Source organism: Jaculus jaculus, chromosome 2, assembly GCF_020740685.1.
Source record: "Jaculus jaculus isolate mJacJac1 chromosome 2, mJacJac1.mat.Y.cur, whole genome shotgun sequence".
Lineage (NCBI taxonomy): Eukaryota > Metazoa > Chordata > Mammalia > Rodentia > Dipodidae > Jaculus > Jaculus jaculus.
The window spans coordinates 122,278,793-122,303,429 of record NC_059103.1 but is presented as its reverse complement, the minus strand read 5'-3'; the positions used below and the strand labels follow the sequence as shown (position 1 = coordinate 122,303,429).

Sequence of the window (24,637 nt, the reverse complement as noted above, 5' to 3'; positions counted from 1 at the left end):
AGCTATAGTGAGACCATACCTTGAAAAATCGGGGAAGGGATTGATTTTTAAGGAAATAGTTCTTTCTCTTTTTATATATATTTTTATTTATTTATTTATTTGAGAGAGAGAGAGAGCATGGGCCTGCCAGGGCCTCCAGCCACTGCAAACAAACTCTATAGACACATGCACCCCTTGTGCATCTTTTTTACATGGGTCCTGGGGAATCAGATCTTGATGCAGGCAAGTACCTTAACCACTGAGTTATCACTCTAGCTCTCCCCTCCCACCCTTCTTCCCTCCTTTTTCTCTTTTAAAAAAGGTAGCAGTATGACAAGTCTTAAATCTTTGGTCCCAGCCCATCATGTATTACTGTTAATCATTCTCTAAAATGCTGTTAAATTCTTTAATTTGTATGTTATATTTTTCCATAATTAAAAAAACCCTCCCCATGAAGTAATTGGTTTAAACTGAAAGTGTCTGCAGCCAATTGCTATTTAATGTTTCACAGGAGTTTTTGTTTTTCTTTTTTTCTTTTATTTTTTTCATTTTCCTTTTTTTTGTTTGTTTGTTTCTGAGGTAGGGTCTCACTCTGGCCCAGGCTGACCTGGAATTCACTATATAGTCTCAGGGTGGCCTTGAATTTATGGCAATCCTCCTACCTCTGCCTCCCGAGTGCTGGGATTAAAGGCATGTGCCACCACACCCAGCTCAGTTTTTTTGGTTTTTCTTTCTTTCTTTTTTTTTTTTTTTGGTTTTTCAAAGAAGGGTCTCACTCTAGCCCAGGCTGACATGGAATTCATTATGGAGTCTCAGGGTGGCCTCAAACTCACAACAATCCTCCTACCTCTGCCTCCCAAGTGCTGGAATTAAAGGCGTGTGCCACCACACCCGGCTTTTTTTTTGTAGTTTTTCACTCTAGTCCAAGTTGATCTGGAATTCACTATGTAGTTGTGTAGTCTTAAGCTGGGCTTGAACTCACGGTGATGCTCCTACCTCTGCCTCCCAAGTGCTCAGATTAAATACATATACCACTATGCCTGCCTCACAGAACATTTTAAAGGTAGTTATTTTTAGCTTTTGTAATAAAGCAGTATCACTTCTAATTTTTTTTTTTTTTTTTTAAGGCAGAGTCTTACTCTGACCCTGGCTGACCTGGAACTCATTAAGTAGTCTCAGGGTGGCTTCAAACTCATGGCTTTCCTCCTACCTCTGCCTCCTGAGTACTGTGATTAAAGACATGTACCACCATGCCCAGCTCTCGTGGTTTTTTTTTTTGTTGTTGTTCTTCATATCTTTATATTGTGTGAATAAAATTAATTGATATGCTTTACTTGTTGAAGAAAGATTAAGATAAGTTGGCCACATTATGGGGCTCATAGCTATTTTGACTGGGATTTCTAATCTTTCACTAATGATTGTCTTCCTCTACTTTTGTAAATCAAGTAGAGCTCTCACGGCAAGAATATAAAGATCAGGGCCAGAGACATGACTTAGCAGTTAAGGTATTTGCCTGCAAAGCCAGAGGACCCAGGTTCAACTCCCCAGGACCCACTTAAGCCAGATACACAAGGTGGTATATGTGTCTGGAGTTCATTTGCAGTGGCTGGAGGCCCTGGTGCACCCATTCTCTATCTCTCATTCTCAAATAAATAAATAAATAATACGGGGTTTTAAAAAAAAGCCGAGAGTGGTGGCACACGCCTTTAATCCCAGCACTTGGGAGGCAGAGGTAGAAGGGATGTAGACCATTTTTAGATGCTTTATATGCCATTCATATTTTTCCTTTTGAGAACTTTCTATTTAGTTCCATGGCCCATTTTTAATTGGCTTGTTTGATTTTTTTAATTTTTTGAGTTCTTTGTATATCCTAGATATTAATCCTCTATCATATGTAGAGCTGGCAGAGATTTTTTCCCATTCTGTAGGTTGCCTCTTTGCTTTAGTTACAGTGTCCTTTGCCATACAAAATCTTTGTAATTTCATGAGGTCCAAGCAGTTAATCTGTGGTTTTATTGCCTGAGCAGTTGGGGTTTTATTTAGAAAGTCTTTGCCAAGACCAACGTGTTGAAGGGTTTCCCCTACTTTTTCCTCTAACATTTTCAGAGTTTCAGGTCTGATGTTAAGGTCTGTAATCTATTTGGACTTAATTCTTTTGCGTGGAGAGAGAGAAGAATCTATTTTCATCTTCCACAGATACATACCCAGTTTTCCCAGCACCATTTGCTGAACAGGCTGTCTTTTCTTCAATGAGTATTATTGACATTTTATAGAATATCAGGTGGCTATAATAGCTACCCGGATTTACATCTGGGTCCTCTATTCTGCCATTGATTTGTATGTCAGGCAGAGGTAGGAGGATCACCACTGAGGCTACCCTACTCGAGGCCACCCTGAGACTACATAGTGAATTCCAGGTCAGAAGACTTGAGAACAATATAGAATCAGTGTGATAATGGAATTTATTACAAATAAATTCATGATTTTTTTTTCAATAATAGCACTGAGAAGGCTGGGGAGCTGGCTCAGTGGATAAAGACCATGATGCCCGAATATGCTTACCTGAATTACCTGAGTTTGGACCCTCCCCCCCCCCCCCCCCCCCAGAGCACAAGTAACAAAACCAGAGTGCTAGTTTCTGTAATCCCAGTGGGTTTAGAGTGAGGAGGGAGGCAGTGGCGGCAGAATCACCCAGAAGCTCAGTGAATATAGCAGTGAACTATGAGACCATATTTCAAACAAGATGGAAGGCAAAGATTGATACTGAAAGTGTCTCTGATCTCCACATGTGCACTATGCCGTGCTTTCCTCATACATGAACATGCACTCACACAAACATCCCCCCCATCCTGAAGTGGCACGAGAGATTGTTTTATGTTTTTAAATGAAGCTTCACTTCTAAAAGGATAATTTTGCTTTTTATGTTGCTTAGGCTGGGCTTGAACTTGCCAGTTTCCTGCCCTAGCTTCCTATATTTTGGCACACCAGGTGTGTTCCACCTTTCCTGGCTAGGGAGTAGTTTAAGATAGGCATGGAAAGAAATTTTCTGTGGTTTAGACTTAATATAGTTTCTGTAATATATTTTGAAGATTTTAACTTTAATATCTGGTTTTGCAGGAATTTGAACAACCTTGATTCTGATTTGAGCACATATCAATATTTATGCCTCTCTTCATTGTATATAAAACTGAAAAGTAAAATACATACTGCTTATTTTTTTGTGAAATAATAGGCTCACTTTTAGATTTTTACCAAAATAAAAATGTTATTTACTTATCCTCAGCAAATATGCAGTCCAGTTTCAGGAATAGGAAATTTTTTTTCTTACTACTGATGTCTGGGGAAAGTTTTATAATGAAATTCAGTTGTCTTAATTAATTGTGTGTTGATGAAGTATTACTCTGATTAAATCAGTAGGCAAATGTAAATAACTGACTTTCTTTTTTCATTTAAGTGTGGCAGATCTTAAGTATGCCATTCAAAGCAAATACAAGATTGCTATTCAGCACCAGGTATTAGTAGTCAATGGAGGAGAATGCATGGCTGCAGATCGAAGAGTGTGTACCTACAGTGCTGGGACGGTATGTAACCAGGGCTATTTTATCTTGGAATACTCTGCTTTCAAAGCAGGAGGAGCTGGCATTCAAAATAAGGTTTATCAGCGTCATGTATAAGAACAGAATGCAAGGTCAGCATTTCCTAACATTTTTATTTATTCTGCATGTTTTTAATAGGACACAAATCCAATTTTTCTTTTTAACAAAGAAATGATCTTATGTGATCGTGCACCTGCTATTCCTAAAACTACCTTTTCAACAGAAAATGATATGGAAATAAAAGTTGAAGAGTCTCTTATGATGCCTGCAGTTTTTCACACTGTTGCTTCAAGAACACAACTTGCAGTGGTAAGTTGCAATTATTTTAAACAATGAACTGATTGTCTCTTAAAACCATGTCTGAATAGAGTAACCTTAATTACATAGAACACACACACACAGTGACAGACTTCTCCCTTCCCCTTTACTTTCAAAAATAAAATAATTTATTTTTGGATAGACCCCACTACATAGGTCAGCCTGGCTTTGAACACAAAATCCTTCTGCTTTTGCCTCCTGAGTTTTGGGATTACAAACATGCATCACCATGCTGCCACCAAACCTTTTTTTTGGGGGGGGGGCGGAAACATTGTAGTTAATATATCTGGATTTTAAGTTTCTGTCCCATGCATTAGTAGTTAAGTCTACCTTGACAGTTGTAGGACTTCAGAGTGATAAAGCTATTTTAAATTTGGTCTTAGAATCTTCTCCTCTACATGATGCTATACAGAGAATTGTGAACATTATTTTATTGATCATATACCTATGTTAAGAGTTCATATAACTCATAGTTCTTTTTTGTGGGGAGAGGGTTAGAGGTAGGGTCTCACTCTCACACAGGCTGACCTGGAATTCACAGTGTAGTTTCAAGGTGGCCTTGAACTCATGATGATCCTCCTACCTCTGCCAGACAAGTACTGGGATTAAAGGCATGTGCCACCACGCCAGGCTATATAATTCTTTTTTCCATGTTTGGTTATCAGAGAAAAAAACCAAGATTCTTTCCAATACTTACCTTTTATGTCATTGTTTGTGTTCTCATATATTTTCAGTCACTTCATCAGAGATGAAAGGACAGAGACACTGTCATCTTGAGCAATCTAGGAAGTAGTTTAGGAATGTGGAGGTTTGAATTAGGTGTGCCCCAGAAACTCATGTGTTTTGCATGCGTGGTTTCCAGCTGATGGATGGCAGTTTGGGAGGTGGAACCTTGGTGGAGGAGGTGTGGTGTTGGGGCAGGCCTTGGGAGTGTTATATCCAGCTCCTCCTTCCTGGATTTCAACTCTCTCTCCTGTTGCTGTTCTCACCTGCTGTGGCAGAGGTGATGTTCAGTCTCTTCTCATGCCATACTGTAGACCAAAATAAACAACTTTCCTTCCACTAGCTGCTTTTGGATGTGATTACTTTTTGCCAGCAACAAGTAGGTAACGGCAGTGAGAGACAAGGCAAACCTGGGATTTGTTAGTAAGATATAGAAAAGAATTTGAAGAAGTGCCAGTATGAAGTAGAGTTGGAGATCATATTAAAGATATTAAAATAGGTGCTTAAGAAGAAGAAGGCAATGAAAGCATTCATGAGAGCACATTTATGGGCTTTTCTAAGAGTCACAATTAAATGTTGTAGCATTTTTCATATATATCATTTTGAAAGTACTCAAGTTACATTCAAGAGATTGCTAAGAAACTTTTTTTTTTGCCTTTTCTCATTTTGGTAAGTGAGATTATAGGGTGACTCTGGAGGTTCCTTTGGATGGAGTTATAACCTGATAAGGTAAAAGTAGAAGCCAATAGGCTTGTACAAGGGCCTTAGGACATGGCTTTTAATGTAAACGAGGTTTTTGGTGAGATTCTTAGAAAATCACAGGTTTATAGCTAGGAAAATGAAAAGACCTTAAGCAGTTGTTAATTGTGTTGGAATTCTTTTATTGCTGCTGCTGAGACACTTCACCAGAGTCCTGGGTGAGGGGTTCCTTTCTCTTAACATGTTCCCATCATTTTCCCAAACTTTCTCTCCTGTTTGGTTTTCCTTTTTTTGTTTGTTTCTATTTTTAGACAGGCCTCCCTTTGTAACCAGAGCTGGCCTCAAACTCACGGTCTTTTAACTCAGTTTCACCTAGGGTCATAGATACATAATTAGGCTTACTCCAGGATGTCAAATAGTAAGATACATTTGCTTTCAGATAGGAAAAAAAAAAGTCTTTTAACCAATGAAATAACACTATGTATCTTTGTATCTTTTTTTTTTTTTTTTCCAGGTAGGGTCTCACTCTAGCCCAGGCTGACCTGGAATACTGTGGAGTCTCAGGCTGGCCTCAGATTTACGGCAATCCTACCTCTGCCTCCCGAGTACTGGGATTAAAGGCGTGAGCCACCACGCCCGGCTTAACACTATGTATCTTTTGTAAAAGTAGATAGCATTTTATAAACACTGGTGTTGGTTAGTAAAAGTCTGCAAAATTTATTTTAATTATTTTTTAAATTTATTTGTAAGCGAAGAGAGAAAGACTGAGAATGGGCACACAAGGGCTTCTGGCTGCAGCACACAAACTCTAGATGCATGTATTACTGTGCATCTGACTTTACATGGATACTGGGAAATCAAACCTGGGTCATTAGACTTTGCAGGCAAATGTCTTAATCGCTGAGCCATCTCTCCAGTCCTCAAATTTGTTTGTTTGTTTGTTGTGATTTCCAGGTTGGGGTTCACGATAGCCTAGGCTGGCCTGAAATTCTCTGTAGTTCCAGGCTGGCCTTGAACTCAGAGCAATCCTCCTACCTCTGCCAAAATACCATTTTAAGGCCACTGAGATGGCTCAGCAGATAAGGCCTGCAAAGCCTAAGGACCCAGGTTCAGTTCACCAGTACCCACATAAAGCTATATGCACAAATTGGTGATACATCTGGAGTTCATTTCCAGTGGCTAGAGGCTCTGATGTGCCCTCTCTTTCTCTCTCCTCCCTCTTCTTTCTTTCTATATCTCTCAAATAAATAAAATATTTTTAAAAATTTATTTTAGCCAGGCATGGTGGCACATGCCTTAATCCCAGCAATCATGAGGCAGAGGTAGGATCATTGTGAGTTGGAGGCCACACTGAGACTACATAGTGAATTCCAGGTCAGCCTGGACTAGAGTGAAACCCTACCTCAAAAAACAAAACAAAAAAGAATTATTTTCATGTATTATATGATACTGAACAGTGGAATCTTGTGGCTGGGAAGCATTAGAAATGATAGCAAACTTCATATTAGAAGGAGTGGGTAAAGCTGTTCTATAGGGCATAGAAGGGAGCTCACACTAATCAAACTACTTAGCCCTCCCAGAAGGAGCAGCAGGCTTATATTAGATTTTTGGGGGGTTGGCTGATGTTTGGTATTTGCCCTTTAATCGTGGGCTTCAAAAGATGTTTTGGGGGGCTGGAGAAGTGGCCCAGTCATTAAGACGCTTGCCTATAGGGCCAAATGACCCAGGTTTGATTCCCCAGCACCCACTTAAAGCCAAAGACACAAGCATCTGGAGTTCATTTGCACTGGCTGGAGACCTTGGCACACTCACTCTTCCTCCTTCCCACTCTTCTTGCAAATAGGTAAAATATTTCAAATAATAATTATAAAGATGTGTTTCATTCTGTGCATGAAAGCAGAGGTTGGGCTGGAGGGATGGCTTAGCAGTGAAGACATTCAGGGCCCAGGTTCAGTTCTCTAGGACCCATGTTAGACACATGCACAAGGAGGCACATGCATCTGGAGTTCGTTTGCAGTGGCTGGAGGACCTTGGTGTGCCGATTCTCTCTCTGTCTCTCTCTCGCTCTTCCTGCCTATTTCTGTTTCTGTCTTACTCTCTCAAATAAATAAAAATTTTAAAAAGCAGAGCTATTTTTTGAGGCAAGCCCAACAGACTTGCCCGCCCTCCCTCGCTCCTTCCCTCCCTTTTTAAAGTTTTTTGTTGTTGCTGACTTTTATTTATTTGAGAGCAACAGTGAGACAGAGAAAGAGGCACAGAGAGAGACTGGGCATGCCAGGGCCTCCAGCTACTGCAAACCAACTCCAAATGCACGCGCAACCTTTTGCATCTGGTTTATGTGGCTCCCTAGGAATCGATCCTCGAACTGGGGTTCTTAGGCTTCACAGGCAAGCGCTTAGCTGCTAAGTCATCTCTCCAGCCCTCTTTCTTTTTTAAATGTGAGAGAGTGCGTGCACTAGAGAGTGAGTGAGGGGTGAGAGAATTGGCGTGCTAGGATAGAACTCCAGACTCATGTGCCCCCTGAGCACGTGTGCAACCTCACATGCCCTTGTGAAGAGGGTTCTTGAGATAGGAGTGACACCACAACACCTGGACAGAGCTTTCATGACATGTGTAACAAGTGAAAAAGATTTTCTCCAGACAGATCAAGAGATAAATGGAGAAGCATAAGGAAAATGAAGTAAAGCCATCTACAGACCTAACTTTCTTGAGAAATTGTAAAGTAGATCACAGAACTGAGAATGAAAGGAGGTCTTTTCTTTCATTGTATTTGTAACAGGAGGGAGATTGGCTCATTCATTTACAACCACTTAATTTTTCTTCTAATTACTTTTTTCCTTTCCTTTTTTTGGGATGGGGAACAACAGGGTCTCATGTGGCTTGGGCAGGCCTTTAGAGTTAATGTACCCAAGGCTGACCTTGAATTCCTCATCTTCTTGCCTCCACCTCCCAAGGACTAATATTATAGCCATCACTACTATCTGATTCTTGGTGTACTTCCATTTTTATTTTCATCAACAGAGTTAATTTTTTATTTTGTATTTTTACTTATTTGAGAGAGGGAAGGAGGGATTGTGTGTGTGAGAGAGTGAATGGGTGTGTCAGGGCCTCCAGATGCATACGCCACCTTGTGCACCTAGCTTATGTGGATACTGGGGAATTGAACTGAGGTCCTTTGACTTTGCAGGCAAGTTCCCTAACCACTAAGCTATTTCTCCAGCCCCAAGTTTTGTTTTTGATATCAGTAAATACCTCCTATATAAGGAATTATTTTGTGAAATGTTTTAAACTTTTCCTGTTATGAATCCTATTGAAATCTTATGTATTAATTTGCCTCTCAATTCTACTTCCCTATGTGTTAGGATTTTTATACCCTTTTGTGTGTGGTAAATTTAGAATTGATGGTACTCTATTTTTTTTAAAGGATTAACTAAAATATTTGACTGTTAACATGAGACTTAGACAAACTAAATTAACATTATTTGTATGCAGTGAATTTTTTAAGACATGGGGAGCTTTAGCTTTTCTAAGAACAAAATCACAGTAAGTCACTTTTTATAAGACTTAGGTTATAACCTCAGTGATAATCATCTACCAAAACCAGCATGAACAAGACAGGATCCATCTTAAAATTATAGAGTTTTAGCCGGGCATGGTGGCGCACGCCTTTAATCCCAGCACTCGGGAGGCAGAGGTAGGATTGCCATGAGTTCAAGGCCACCCTGAGATGACAGAGTTAATTCCAGGTCAGCCTGGACCAGAGTGAGACCCTACCTCGAAAAACACACACACACACACACAAAAATTATAGAGTTTTAGCCAGGCATGATGATTCATGCTTATTGATAGCCAAACATCATGGATTTTGTATAAACCAAATTACAGTCTTCTGATATCTGGAAAAATCTGATACTAACAAAAAGTAGAGTTTTTATATTTAAGGCACATGAGGCTATAGAGAGAAAACTATGAACAAATGATCTGTGGACAGAATTTAAAATAAACAAGAAATCTCCATTACGTAGTAACATTTTTGACTTAAATACAAAGACATGAAAAATTAGGTAATTTTTTAAGCATCCCCACAATAAAATGGCACTGCTCAGAACAGAAATCATTTTGCATCCTTAGGGCTGTGAGCCATGTACATAACTCATGTAACACACATTATTTTCCACTACACTTTTCATATAGATTCTAGACAACCATTTCCCTTTCATACATTTTATCATTTATTCAGAAGTTAGGGATTTCTATTTTAAATTTCTGTATATATTTTTTACAACTCTGGAGATTAAAATCAAATTTGTTACCAGGCACGGTATCAGGGGAGCCTGAGGGAGCTGGAGGAGGAGTTGTGGTGCCATCCTCTATGGCATCTGGGCCAAAAGCAGAGGGTGAGGATCAATATGGGGGAGGGGTTGAGTGAGAGCATATTCCTGAGACCTTGGCTAGAAGGGTCTCATGAGAATGGTAAGTAGAGAAGAGAGGTGACCTTGTATACAAGTGAAAAGTAGGGTATTTCAGGCCATTTGCTTGTACATTGGCAGAAGTTTTTAAATCAGTGAGAATTTAGAAATCAAAAATACCATTTTCAGGCCATTTGGACCCATTGTCCAGCTTATGGATGTGGCCAAGCAGAGTTGCAGAGGAAGATAAGATGTCTTCCAAGAGTTGTAGAGGCTTTAAGTTCTTAAGGTAACAGGGAAAGAGCAAAATAAGGTGAGAGAAAAATAAACCAGAGCTTAAGCTGTGTTTACACAGAATACCAGTTTGACCACCTGGCCCATTAGGGTAAATGGGGCATGCACCTCCCATGCGGGCAGAGGCCATACAGGTTGTATCTGTCGGCTTTTTAAGTGAAAGCTGCTGTCTGTTGAAGATTAAAGCAGCTGGCAGTGGAAGATGAGACCTGAGGAGGGAGAGGGAGGGGGTATCCCGAGGTGGTGCAACTGAACTAAAAGGCACCCCTTAGGATGCAGTAGACCAGAGAGAGAGAGAGAGACCTAAGGTGTCCAGAGTACGTCTTTCTGGAGACCTGGGGTTGGAGCCTAGCGGCTGAGGTGTGTAGTCTGGCGTGCTGGCATGGCTTCCATAAGCATGAATGAACCCTGACGGTATGCCAACAAAAGGGACACTTACAGAGAAGGGAGGAGACGAGGAACGGAAGAACAGAGAAGCTGAATCATGATGGGTGTGAGAGTCTGTATCAGACAGAGATGGTCCCAAGCCTTCTGAGGGTTGAATGGAAGCTCGGTGGTCTGGTCCAGTCAGTGAAAAAGTTGGTCTGGCCACCCAAGAGGGCAATCGGGAGCCTCATCTGAGTCACGGCACCACATGTAAAGTTCAGGAGTGACCAAGGACCATGGAGACCACTCTGAGGCAAAGACGGAAGTTTTTATTCAGAGTGGAAAAACATGCACTGCCAGGACTTACTCTCAAAAGTGGAGCAGTCCGATGGTATTCTTGTTTTGATATGTTATTTGGAAACTGCCAGGTTCTTTTGTACTTTTTTTTTGCCTTTAAAAAAAATTTTTTTCTCAATTTTATTAAACAATTTCCATGATTGTAAAAAATATCCCATGGTAATACCTCCCTACCCCCCTTTTCCCCTTTTAAATTCCATTCTCCATCACATCCACTCCCCCTCTCATTAAGTCTCTCCTCTATTTGGATGCCATGATCCTTCCCTCCTCTTATGATGGTCTTGTGTAGGTAGTGTCAGGCACTATGAGGTCATGGATATCAAGGCCAATTTTTTGTCTGGAAGGAGCACGTTGTAAGGAGTCATACCCTTCCTTTGGCTCTTACATTCTTTCCGCCACCTCTTCCACATTAGACCCTGAGCATTGGAAGGTGTGATTGAGATGTTACTCGGTACTCTAGTCACTTCTTTCTAGCACCATGATACCTTCTGAGTTGTCCCAAGGTCACTGCCATCTGAAAAGAGAAGATTCTGTATCCAAAGTGAGAGTAGCATTAATATAAGGATATGAATATTAAGAGAAGTGCTTACTGGGCAGTTTGATAAGCATAGAATATACACACTTATCCAGACATCAGCAGATGTTACAACCCTAGGGCTCATGACTACCCCTGTTTTAAGTTTTCAGTATCAGGGATGTATTCCCTCCCTTGGAGCGAGCTTCCAGTCCAATTGGAGGGCAGTTGGTTTCCACCATGACAGACTTGCCACTATTGCACCCGTTGGCTCATTTGGCCTGGCTGGCCAATTATAAGGCTTGCGGTGTCCACTGTCAAGTATCTTCCCTGGTGGTGTATCTTTCTACCATTGAACTACGTGTAGAATGGCTTTTTCCAGCTTTCTGCCAGCTGGTCTACATGGAGGAGGTTATCAGCTCAGTTCCAGCAGGATTTCTCAGTGGTCTGCAGCCCAAGTATGTGGAGTCTTCAGCAATAGGGTTTTACCATCTATTCCTGTTGGGAAACCAAGGGCCTCGGCAGTGGCCTATATTGAGACTACAGAGTTGGCCGATGACAGCAGGAGGGCTACAGATACCAGGGAGTGTGGGTCATCCACATTCCTCATATCAGGGAACTCACTGGCCAACAACTCACTGGAGGTATCCCATCCCTGGCACTGAAAATTTTCTAGCAACGAAATACGGCTCCTGAGTGTTCCATTGTCCAAAACTGAAGGATTCCACTTGATTTGTTTATATTGTTTCAGATTTTGAGTAGCCCTTCCTCCACCTTTCCTTTACTCAATCTCCTCCCCTGACATCACTTGGGCTGATTTTGAACTCATGTACTTTTAATTGTTTTGTGCTTATTAATAACTGGTAATTAGCCTTTGTTAAGGAAATTGGCTAGTTGGTGTAAATATTCTTATAAAAGTGAGGTGCCTATCTCAATATTCTTTTTTTTTTTTTTTTTTTTTTTTTTTTGGTTTTTCGAGGCAGGGTCTCACTCTAGCCCAGGCTGCCTTGGAATTCACTATTATGTAGTCTCAGGGTGGCCTTGAACTTATGGCAATCCTCCTACCTCTGCTTCCCAGGTACTGTGATTAAAGGCATGCACCACTTCACCTGGCCTGAATATTCTTACTTTGTGCTTTTATATTTACTCATTTTCAGTTTTTTGTATGTTTATTTTTAGGTAGGGTCTCACTCTAGCTCAGACTGACCTATTGTAATAACATGTGTAATAACAGATTTTTCTCCAATAGGCCAATGACAAGTCAAGGAGAAAGCCATTCACTTTGGAGTTTTGTCATGCCTAAACTGCCTCAGCCCTATATCACTTTTTAGCAATTACTACTTGGTATTTTATTCTTTGAAACTGAATTCCAGGCATATTCTAAAAATATGTTTTACAGGAAATATTTTGAATACTTAATTTGAGAATATGTCAGTCTAGATATGTCTTGGTAATCTTTGTTTTAATATTTACTTATTTGATATAGAGAATGGGCATGCCAATGCTTCCATTCATTGCAGATATACTCCAGATGAATGTGTTACTTTCTGCATCTGGCTTTATATGGGTAGCGGAGAATCTAACCCAGGCTGTCAGTCTTTGCAAGCAAGTGCCTTTAACCATTCAGCCATTTCCCCAGGCCCTGGATAATATGTTACATCTTTAATTTTTGTCTTTTTAAAAACTGTTACTGAGATGTATGTGTATATATGTATATATACAAACGTGCACAGAAACCATTCTTTTCTTTTCCAATATAGGAAATGTATGAAGTTGCCAAGAAACTTTGTTCTTTTTGTGAAGGTCTTGTTCATGATGAACATCTTCAACACCAAGGCTGGGCGGCAATCATGGCCAATCTGGAGGACTGTTCAAATTCCTACCAAAAGCTTCTTTTCAAGTTTGAAAGTATTTATTCGGATTATCTGCAATCAATTGAAGACATCAAGTTAAAACTTACTAAGTATGCTTATCATTAATTAGATGCCTAAAATGCCTTTTGAAGTTTATATGCTGATTTGGTCACTGTATGTTTATTTTGTGTAGGCCATATGTTTGTTTAAATGGGATTTACTTTTAGTCTTTGTTAGGTCAGGACAAAATGGAGTTGGCCAATAACAGCAGGAGGGCTACAGATACCAGGGAGTGTGGGTCATCCACATTGCTCATGAACTGCCCAACCATTATCCCTTCCTTGCCTAACAGTGCCCCAGGTCTAGGTTTCCTGCCCCTTATCTCCCATTTGTCACTTCTGGTCTCACACCCTATGGCTAATGTAAAGAACAAAGGAGTTCCTTCCCTTCCACACCTTTCCCCAACTGAAGAGCTCTTGACAGCCCTCTATCTGTAATATCAAAGCTGACTGCTCTGCTCTTGAGAGCTGGTAGCTCATGTTTTCCCGAATAAAAGCTTCCATCTTTGCCTCTGTGGTCTTGGTCATTCCTGAACCTTATAGTCTTATGATAATTCTTTATAGGTTTTATTTTATTTATGTATTTATTTAACAGAAAGAGAGAGAGAGTGGGCACGACAGGGCCTATCTCTATATTTTTTAGGTATGGTGAGTATACAATTCTAAGGTATTTAATCTTGCTAATGTCATCTTGAGCTTTCTAATACATGAAATATACTAGGCTGTGCTAATGACAAAGGTTAATACTGTGAGGGACTGCTACAGTCAATCCTTGATTTTTTTGGGAGGGAGGCAAGAGTCTCACTTTAGTCTAGACTTTCATGGAAATTACTGCAGCCCATGCTGGCCTCAATTTCATGGCAGTCCTATATTAGCTTTCCTAGTGCTGGGATTGTTGACATGAGCCACTGTGCCTGAGTTGAATTTGCTTTTTAATTAGAAGTTTTATTTGAAAAAAATGTTTTATAAAAATCCAGTATTCACTTATTCAGTGTAATCTACCTAGCACTACTGTCATTTGGTATTTAATATGTTAATGATAACCTGTCCACTAAACAACATTCAGTGAACAACTCCTTATAAACTAGTTTTTAAAGGTAAAATATAATGGTGTAATTTATGTTGTGAGGTTGTATGTATAAATTAAAATGTGATTTCATTCAAAGATGCTAATCCCTAACTAGAGCATACTCATTCGTTTACTAACAGATGTTTTGTATTTTAAGTTTAGGAACTGCGGTTTCAGTAATGGCCAAGATTCCACTGTTGGAGTGCCTAACCAGACATAGTTACAGGGAATGTTTGGGAAGACTGGATTCTTTAAATGAACATGAAGGCTCAGAGAAAGCTGAGATGAAACGATCCACTGAACTGGTGCTCTCTCCTGATATGCCTAGAACAACTAATACATCCATGTTAACCTCATTTCACAAGTCAGTGGAACCTATAGCTCCAGACACCACAGATGCTGAAAGTGACAAAGAAATTAGGGAATCCGGTCAGAATACTGTCCCGCAAGATGAAACTTCAGTAGATGCTAAAGACAGTGATCTGCCTTTTTTTAATGTTTCTTTGTTAGACTGGATAAATGTTCAAGATAGACCTAATGATGTGGAATCTTTGGTCAGGAAGTGCTTTGATTCTATGAGCAGGGTAAGTAATATTAATGTTATTTTAATGTATTTTTATCTTTTAAAAAATATGTATATTTTTATTTGCAAGCAAAGAGAGATAGAAGAGACAGACATAAAAAATGAACTCCAGGTGCATGTGTTATTTTATGCATCTGGCTTTACATGGGTACTGGGGAATCAAACCTGAGTTGTTAGGTTTTGCAAGCAAGCGCCATAACCACTGAACCATTTCTTTAGTCCCATATTTCTGTCATTTCTATGTAATGAGATAATGGACATTATAGTGGAAACAGGGTCTTAGATCAAAACTTTGTAATTTGCCTCAGATTATTAACTTGTAGCAATGCTTATGAATTGACTATATAGGTAAAATGTTTACTGCAATGAAAGGGGGTCTTGAGTGGTTCATTCATGGGAACTGGCGAGTTGAATCTGGAGCAGTAATCTTTGCAAGCAAGGGCTTTAAATGCTTAGCCATTTTCCCAGCCTTAGAAATTTTTAAGGAAATGCAGTATTCAATATTTCTCCTCTAAAAAGTCAGTACCCATGTAAAGCCAGATACACAAGTGGCACAGGCATCTGGAATTTCTTGCAGTGGCAAGAGGTCCTGGTGCATCTATTCTCTGTCTGTCTGCTTGCAAAAAAATTTTTTTTAAATACAAAATGAAATTGAAAAGTAAGACATTGTATATTCAGTTGCAGTCCTAGAGTTAAAACATGAGAAATAGAGATGGAGAGATGACTTAGCTATTAAGACTCTTGCCAGCAAAGCCAAAGGACCCAGGTTTAATTCCCCAGTACCCATGCAAAATGGGATGCACAAGATGGTGCATGTGTCTGGAGTTTGTTTATACAGGCTAGAAGCCCTGGTGTAATACCCATTCTCCGATTTTTTAAAATATGAGAAATAAATATACTTTCATATCTGACCTATGTTAGTACAAGACATTTGAGGTCTGAAAGGAAATTGAGAGGTCATGTTTTACTGATGTAACATATCTTTTTTTTTTCTTCTCAATTTTTATTAACATTTTCCATGATTTAAAAAAAAAATATCCTTTGGGCTGGAGAGATGGCTTAGTGGTTAAGCACTTGCCTGTGAAGCCTAAGGACCCCGGTTCGAGGCTCAATTCCCCAGGACCCACGTTAGCCAGATGCACAAGGGGGCACATTTGTCTGGAGTTTGTTTGCAGTGGCTGGAAGCCCTGGCGCGCCCATTCTCTCTTTCACTCTGTGCCTGTCCACCCCTCCCTCTCCCAGCTCTCTCTGTCACTCTCAAATAAATAAATAAAAAATAAAAAATTTTTTAAAAAAATCCCATGGTAATATCCTCCCTCTCCCCCCACTTTCCCCTTTGAAATTCCTACATATTATATCTTAAAGGGTTTTTTTTTTTTTTTTTAATTAAGTTTTTTTCAAGGTAGGGTCTCACTCTCGCCCAGGCTGACCCGGAATTCACTATCTAGTCTACAGCAATCCTCTGCCTCCCGAGTGCTGTGATTAAACGCGTGCGCCACCATGCCCAGCTGTTTTGTTTTGTTTTTGCCAGAATGTAATGGCTAGAATTTGGTCATTCAGTTGGCAAAGGGATTTGGTCTTGATTGACTGTTTAGAACAAACAGTGTCTGGGGTGCTGTAAAAAAGCATATGCTTATCTTGTTTAATTTATAAGATACAGAAAAAACATAGAAAACCTTTTAAAATCTGCGTTTTTTAAACCTTTTAAGCATCTCGGTCTGTGATAATATCTGATAGATGGATACTTCATTTACTTAAGTCATTTGCCCTGGCAGAGACCTTTGTAAACTATTAAGCAAATATTATTTCCATAAGTGAATAAAAGCTAAGCTGTTCATTTATGGTTACAAATAATCAACCGCATGACTGTGATCAGTATAATGCAGAATAGTTTATAGAGTATGATGTAAACCTAAACTTGTCTTCAAATTTCCATATTTAAGTACAAAATCTAATAGTCATGGATTATTCACTTTATGTGAAAAGAAGAAAGAAGCATTGTTCTTGTAGGTTGATGAAAGTGAGCATTCACAACTATTGATACTTCTGAAAAGGATCACCACGCAGCCTCTGAAGTATTAGTGGTACACAGTCATCCATTGCGGGAGCACTCATCCTGCATATCTACACTAAAATCTGCTTTGTTATAAATGCATTTTATAACAGTTTATGTATTTTTAGTTATATTTTATACATCTACTGTTCTATAATGAGGTATGTTGCATCATAAATGCCATTTACCATGTTTTTATACTAATACTTTTCAGTAGGTAGTTCCATTCTCTTTAATAATTTTTAATTAATTAATTTATTTATTTATGAGGGTCTGCAGATAGAGAATGGGCACTCCAGGGCTCTAAATGAACTCCAGATGCAAGGTCTAACTTGTGCATCTGGCTTACGTGGGTCCTAGAGAATCGATCCTTTGTGGCTTTGCAGGCAAGTACCTTAGCTGCCAAGCCATCTCTCCAGCCCTCCATCTATTCTTTTAAAAAAAAAAAAACAAAAACTATATATATACACACACACATACATACATACATACACACACATACACATACATACATATATACATACATACATATATACATATATATATATAATAGCTTACCCTGTTTTATTAACATAATTGTACATTTATATCATTCAAAGACCAATATATCATTTGTTGGATGGGATACATTTTATACAACTACTCCTATACATTTCTTTTTATAATTTTAATTTTTTTATTTATTTTATTTATTTGAGAGAAAGAGAGAGTTAAATAGAGAAAGAGAGAATGGGCACACTAAAACCTCAGCCAATATAAACAAACTACAGATCTGTGCACCCGCTTGTGCATCTGGCTTACTTGAGTCTTGGGGACTAAAAGCCCAGTCCTATAGCTTCATAGGCAATCACCTTAACTGCTAAGCCATCTCACCTGCCCATATTTCATTTTTCTTTTTTTTAATTCAATGTTTTTCTCAATTTTTATTAACATTTTCCATGATTATAAAATACCCCATGGTAATACCCCGCCTTCCCACTTTCCCCTTTGAATTTCCATTCTCCATCATATCCCCTCCCCATCTCAATCATTGTACTTACATATATACAATACCAACCTATTAAGTACCCTCCTCGTCCTTTTTCTTCCGTTTATATCTCCTTTTTAACTTACTGACCTCTGCTACTGAATTTTTTCCTTCTCACTCAGAAGCCTAATCATCTGTAGCTAGGATCCACATATGAGGGAGACCATATGGCGCTAGGCTTTCTGGGCCTGGGTTACCTCACTTAGTATAATCCTTTCCAGATCCATCCATTTTTCTGCAAATTTCATAACTTTTTCTTTACCGCTGAGTAGAACTCCATTGTATACATGTGCCACATCTTCATTATCCACTCATCAGCTGGTTCCATTTCCCAGCTATTGTAAATTGAGCAGCAATAAACATCCTTGAGCATGTACTTCTAAGGAAATGAGATGATTCCTTCAGATACATGCCTAGGAGTGCTATAGCTGGGTCATATGGTAGATCAATCTTTAGCTGTTTTAAGAACCTAAAATATATTTTTTAATATTGTTTATTTATTTATTTGAGAGAAAGAGAGAGAATGAGAATGGGCATGCCAGGGCCTCCAGCCACTGCAAACAAAATCCAAACACAGGCACCCCCTTGTGCATCTGGCTTATGTGGGTCCTGGAAAACCCAATCAGGATCCTTTGGCTTTTCAAGCAGATGCCTTAACCGCTAAGGCATCTCTCCAGCCCTTTTAAAATATTTTTATTTATATATTTTATTTATTTGAGAGAGAGAAAGACAATTAGAGAAAAAGAGCATGGGGATGCCAGGGGTTGCAACCACTGCAAACAAACTTGAGATACATGTGCCACCTTGTACATCTGTGTGGCTTATGTGAGTTTTGGGAAATTGATCCTAGTCCTTTGACTTTGCCGGCAAGTGCCTTAACCACTAAGCCCTCTTTTCAGCCCACTCCATCTAATCTTGATAACTAAGATTTTGTTTGTTCCAATCAGAGCTGTCCCATCCTGTATATAATTTTAGAATATTAAGCCTAGGGCCTTGCACATGGTAGACTAACACTGCCACTGGGCTATATCTCATTTTATCCTTTTACTTTTTATTTTGAGACAAGATGTTATTAAGTTGCCCAGGCTGGACTTGAACTGAAATCCTGTTGCCTGGACCTCCCAAGTAGCTGAAGGAATTTGCCAAAGTTGAATGCTTTCTGTTTAAAGCCATTAAGTGTCACCAATTAATCCCATTTCCACTGGGATTTATAACATGTATTTCCAACTGCCAAGCTCAAATACCTATCTCTGGAAATTAGTTGTGGAGTTTAGTGTCTGAAATCACAGAACTTTTCCCAGCAATGACATTCTGAATTACCCGGCATCCATAAATTACTTAGCAGTTTGATTTCTCAGTTTTACATTGATAAGGATTGAGGGACTATAATTTGGTTTGTGCCCTAGTTCTAATGTGATATTTTATAATACTCCTTCAATTTTTTGTGTACTCATCTGAGGTAATGGTACAAAAAGAAAATTAATTTTTGCTCATGATGAGTAATTAATTAGTAACACATGCTCAAATCTAAGCTTTCTAGATTAATAGAATTTATTAAATTTTCATATGCCATCACTCCAGCTGAACTCTTGTATATATTTAAAACAAATGTGTATATCAGAATATTATGAAATGTTTTAAACTTTTGGAAATCTTACTCATTTGCATTTCTTATCATGTAGCTTGATCCAAAAATTATTCAGCCATTTATGGTAGAATGCCATCAGACTATTGCCAAACTTGATAATCAGAACATGAAAGCTATTAAAGGGCTTGAAGATCGGCTGTATGCCTTGGACCAGATGATTGCTAGCTGTGGCCGACTGGTAAATGAACAGAAAGAGCTCGCTCAGGTACCCATTTTTGACTTTTCTTAGGAAAAAAAAAATATAGTTTGTCTACTATGTATATTTTATATGCAGTGTATATATTTGGCCTGTACTTTCTCCTTGACTATTGCATTATTAGTTCCATGTGTTCTTTTGCAACCATGACAAAGTAGCCTAGAAAATGTTTTAGAGGAAAAGGTTTATTTTGAGTCCCTGCTCCTTAGAGTACTGTCCATCATCCAAGGATAGCAAGGCGGGTGGAGTAGATCCATCAGAAATCTCACCGAGAGCAGTGGGTGTAGATGTGGTAGCACCTTACCTCTTCTATGGTCAAGAAGCAGAGAAAGGGTCTACACTTAGGCTGGGGTATAACTTAAAGGCCTACTTCCCAGTGAAACATTTATCCCAAAAGTTCTGTAAACTTCCAGATTGGCATCACCAGCTTAGGACCATTGATCACAACACGAGCCTATGTAGTACATTTCATATTTATAATATAATATGCCTTATGTAATGAAGAATAAAGGCACATTATTTTTGGAGCTTGAGATAGAATCTTATTATGTAGCCCAAGCTGACCTTAAATTTATACTTGATCTGTCTCAGCTTCCTGAGTTCTGAGATTAAAGGAGACTATTCCTGTGCCTAGCGAGGAAATGTTCTTAATGGTTAAATTTGATAAAAATTAAGTGAGACAAAACCTGAAATATGAATTATGATAGTGCTTTCCATGGCTTTGAAAAAAAATCAAGTTTGTAATGTGTTCAAAGAATATTATACAAAATATTCTTGTAATAAGCACTTTAGTACTTCCTCCTGCTCCTTGCTCAAAAGGAGGGGATGGAGAAATTGCCTAATGGTTAAGGCACCTGTCTGTAAAGCCTAAGAACCCAGGTTCCATTCTCTAGTACCCACATAAGCTAGATGCACATCTGGAGTTCTTTTGCAGTGGCTAGAGCCCCTCACACACCCATTATCTCAATATATATCTGCCCCTTTCTCTCTCAAGTTAATAAATTTTAAAATAATGAAAAAGGCAACTAATTAAAGTTTAGTGGATGGAAGAAAATATGAATTCCTAAAGAATTTGCTAATCCTTTAACTCATGGTCACTTGTATTACGCCCACCATGGCAAGTATTATGTGGTAAAAGGACCTAATACCAAATGTTTGAATTTCATACTCATGCTATACCTGCCATCCTCTGTCCACTGCTGCCTCCCTCCCACTTTCAGTCATTCATACACAGTTCCTATTCTCTTTCCTTTAAGCATTCCCTGCTGCCTCTGGTACTGCAGATGTGCTTACGTGCCAAGTTTCTATTGTTTTTGACATTTTTCTTCCTGTGGTCTTGCTATTTAATGTGTTTATTTTTGTTAGGAAGAACCAAAGCAATAAAGTCTGAGAAGCCTAAATCTTGTATTTCTCTAAAAGTTAAGAGAATTTATACTTACTTTTGGCATATACTAAGAGCAGTTATAATCACAAATCATCTTAATCCCATTTTAGGACCTTTGCTTTTACCTTATTGTGATGTGTAACTTATAGCATTGCCCTTCCCCACCATAAGTTCTGGTCTCTAGCTTTTTATTTCCTGCTCTGCTGCTGCATAGGATCTTGGACTTGTTTTTCTTAGCATGGTCTCTTTAGGTATTGGGATATTACCAGAGCAGAGCCTTCCTACTTACACAACTTTTCTGTTTCTGGATGTTTTCTGATCCTGGTCCCATGACAGAATTTCCATATCTAAAACCACAAGCTACACAACAGCAAAAATTTGCATTTCTAATCTTCGGTGGTTCTTTCAGAGACATTCTTTTTTAACCTTTTGTAGAATGAAGGCAATATAATTTCAAGTGTACTTCTTTTGATGGTCATTGACTAGTAATCAAACATTCTGTATCACAGATATCTTTGAATGTCCCATTACAAATCTTGCTATGTAGCCCTTGGCAACTTGGGTCTTACCATGTAGCCCTGGCTGGCCTTGAACTCTGCCTCCAAAGAGCTAGGATTATATGTGCATGCCACCATATCCAGCCCAATAGACCTGTCTTTATATGCATATTCTAGTACATAGACATACTCTCCATTAGTGGTATTAGTAGATTGAGGTGTTTGTAAACTTTAAATATTATCTATTAATGCAGTAATGCCTTACATAAAGACAAACTTTCAGTGTAACATTACCAGTAAATGAGAACTATTTGTGCTTCACATGTGGTCCATAATTCCTGACTTGTGATTTGAGAAGTTTCCTTTCTCTTTGTGTTATATGCACATCTATGTGGAGGTGTACAGAGGCTAGAGAAGAACATTGGGTGTCCTTTTCACACATTCACATATATCCTTGAGACAGAGCTGCTTCTTTTTCTGTTACTTTTTATTCCCCAAGGTAGAGTTTCACTGTAGTCTAGGCTAACCTGGAACTTACTCTGTACCTCCAGGCCTGCCTGGAACTCAGCAATCCCACCTCAGTCTCCCAAGTGCTGGGATTCAAGGTGTGTACCTGGCTTTAGAGTTGCTTGCTGATCACAGAGCTGATCATATCTGGAGTCCAACAATTCTCTGGTCTTTGCTCCCCTCAGGACTGGGGTACCAGGCTTTGTATGATCACACTCAGCTATTAACCTGTGTTGTAGTGAATCAAACTTAAGTAGCCTGAAACATGCTTGTATCAGTCTTACCCACCGAGCCATCTCCTAGCCCTCTTTTGTTCTAGAAACGATAATCTTGTCAATCCTTTGTCCTTTGTCAGTTATTGTTTGTATTTCTAATTTTGCTACTATGTGGGTCCTAGGTTAAGTTATAAAGTGTTTTTGGACTTCAAGGGTTTTTTTTTTTTAAGTGTAGAAAATGAAACCAACCTAGATTAACAAATATTTAATTCTAGGATTTGTTTTATCAGTTTATCTATTACTTTAAAATAGGGGGTTTTAGTACTTTTGAAATGTGTTTTTTAATTCTGGAAACCAAATTTTTGGTTTCATACAAGTTTTGCAAAGCATTCTATCACTGAGGTATTCCCTGGTCCCAAGGGGATGTTAAAATCTTTGAAAGGAGATGAGTTTATTTCTCTTAACTGAATGCTCTTATCACTCATATAACAATTTTTCTCAAAGGGATTTTTAGCTAATCAGATGAGAGCTGAAAACTTGAAGGATGCATCTGTATTACCTGATTTGTGCCTGAGTCATGCAAATCAGCTGATGATTATGTTGCAAAACCATCGAAAACTGTTGGATATTAAACAGAAATGTACCACTGCCAAACAAGAGCTAGCAAATAATTTACATGTCAGACTGAAGTAAGTGATTCCATGATTTTGAATTTTGGGTCTTAGACTTGATGTTTATCTCTTCCTTTTACCAATACTTTATTGAAGTATTGTTTAGTTTTGGGAGTAGAGTATATATAGCTTGATTTCTTTAGTGTAATCTATAAGATTTTTAGCAAATTTCGGGGCTGTTAAAAATAATGGATTTTACTCTGTAGGTGGTGTTGCTTTGTGATGCTTCATGCTGATCAGGATGGAGAGAAATTGCAAGCATTGCTCCGCCTTGTAATAGAGCTGTTAGAAAGAGTCAAAATTGTTGAGGCTCTTAGCACAGTTCCTCAGATGTATTGCCTAGCCGTTGTTGAGGTTGTAAGGAGAAAAATGTTCATTAAACACTACAGAGAGGTATGCAATTCAAATTGTTTTATTATATATGAACATTAATAATTTAGTATGTGTTAATAATACATCTTCCTCTCTTTAAGTGGGCAGGTGCTTTAGTCAAAGATGGAAAGCGACTATATGAAGCTGAAAAGTCAAAAAGGGAATCCTTTGGGAAATTATTCAGTAAGTGTCTGTTGACTTATTTACCTTTTTGGCTTTCGATAATTTCTAAAGTAACCATGTTCTTAATTTCTTTATATAGGGAAGTCATTTTTAAGAAACCGTCTATTTAGGGGACTGGACTCCTGGCCACCTTCCTTTTGTGTATGTATTATTTTCTAATGATTCATTTATTTTTGTATTCTAAAGCTCTTTCCAGAAACAAACACATTTATGAAAAACATACTTGGTTGTGATAGGAGTAAATTAGCAGAAAAAAGTTTTTGGCTTTAAAAATCAAAGCTGGCATAAAGCATTGTATTTATTTATTGAATGCTTCAAAAATTTGGGCATCACCCTTGCACAAGGGCCATGCTATTCTTTCTATCATTCCAAATTTAGTGTACGTGTTGTCAAAGCAAACCCATGCTATAAAATTTGAAGTAATATACATTCATTGTTTTTTATCTTGTCTTCACCATATAGGATAGCTCATAGGGTATCAGTATTGAGAAGAACAGATTTTGAGGGATTTTGTTTGTACTTACATTTTTCTGTCATTACTATTGTCCCATTATTCCCTGCACCCCCCCACACACTTAATGTTCTAATGAATCACAATACTGTGACTTGTCAATAAATGTTCATAAGAATTAAACTTGAAAAACATAGTATATGTTAAGACCAATTTTATCTGGGTTTTTGTTAGTTTTTATTAAGTAAGAAGAAACTTTCACATGATCAAAGAAATTTGAGATTGTACCCCCCATTTTTACTATGTCTCTGTATATGCAGCATCTCATAGGAATAAGTACACACACATTATTCACATACTCATTTAACTAAGAAACTTCTTTGTGAAGAGCGTCCTGACGTCTCTAAATCTACCTGATTGGTGGTTAAAATAATTAGAATTATTTTAAAAGATTCTATTCTTACCAGTACTATAAAGAAGGAAATTGTAGTAAATTACAATTAACATTTTTAATGTAAAAGTTAAAATTGACCAAAAGTCTTCATTTTTGAAAAAGTAGTAGAAATGTCAAGAGAAGAGCAAAAAAAAGAAATGTTGACCAGAAAGGGAAAATC

General features: G+C 38.4%; 1 protein-coding gene and 1 non-coding gene across 3 annotated transcripts in view; one reads left to right on the top strand and one right to left on the bottom strand.

The window, feature by feature from the left end:
- Rb1cc1 (RB1 inducible coiled-coil 1) overlaps window positions 1–24,637 on the top strand; it is a 75,229-nt gene that overhangs the window by 20,623 nt on the left and 29,969 nt on the right. For both annotated transcript variants that reach the window (XM_004653365.2, XM_004653364.2), the window contains exons 4-12: window positions 3,434–3,560; window positions 3,714–3,884; window positions 13,016–13,218; window positions 14,394–14,820; window positions 19,582–19,752; window positions 22,851–23,035; window positions 23,224–23,410; window positions 23,491–23,572; window positions 23,652–23,713. In XM_004653365.2, coding sequence (XP_004653422.1) covers window positions 3,434–3,560; window positions 3,714–3,884; window positions 13,016–13,218; window positions 14,394–14,820; window positions 19,582–19,752; window positions 22,851–23,035; window positions 23,224–23,410; window positions 23,491–23,572; window positions 23,652–23,713 — 1,615 coding nt within the window. The remainder of the gene's footprint in view (window positions 1–3,433; window positions 3,561–3,713; window positions 3,885–13,015; window positions 13,219–14,393; window positions 14,821–19,581; window positions 19,753–22,850; window positions 23,036–23,223; window positions 23,411–23,490; window positions 23,573–23,651; window positions 23,714–24,637) is intronic.
- On the bottom strand, window positions 23,871–23,972 carry LOC123459083. Its single transcript, XR_006636005.1, has one exon. It is a non-coding gene; the product is annotated as a U6 spliceosomal RNA (small nuclear RNA).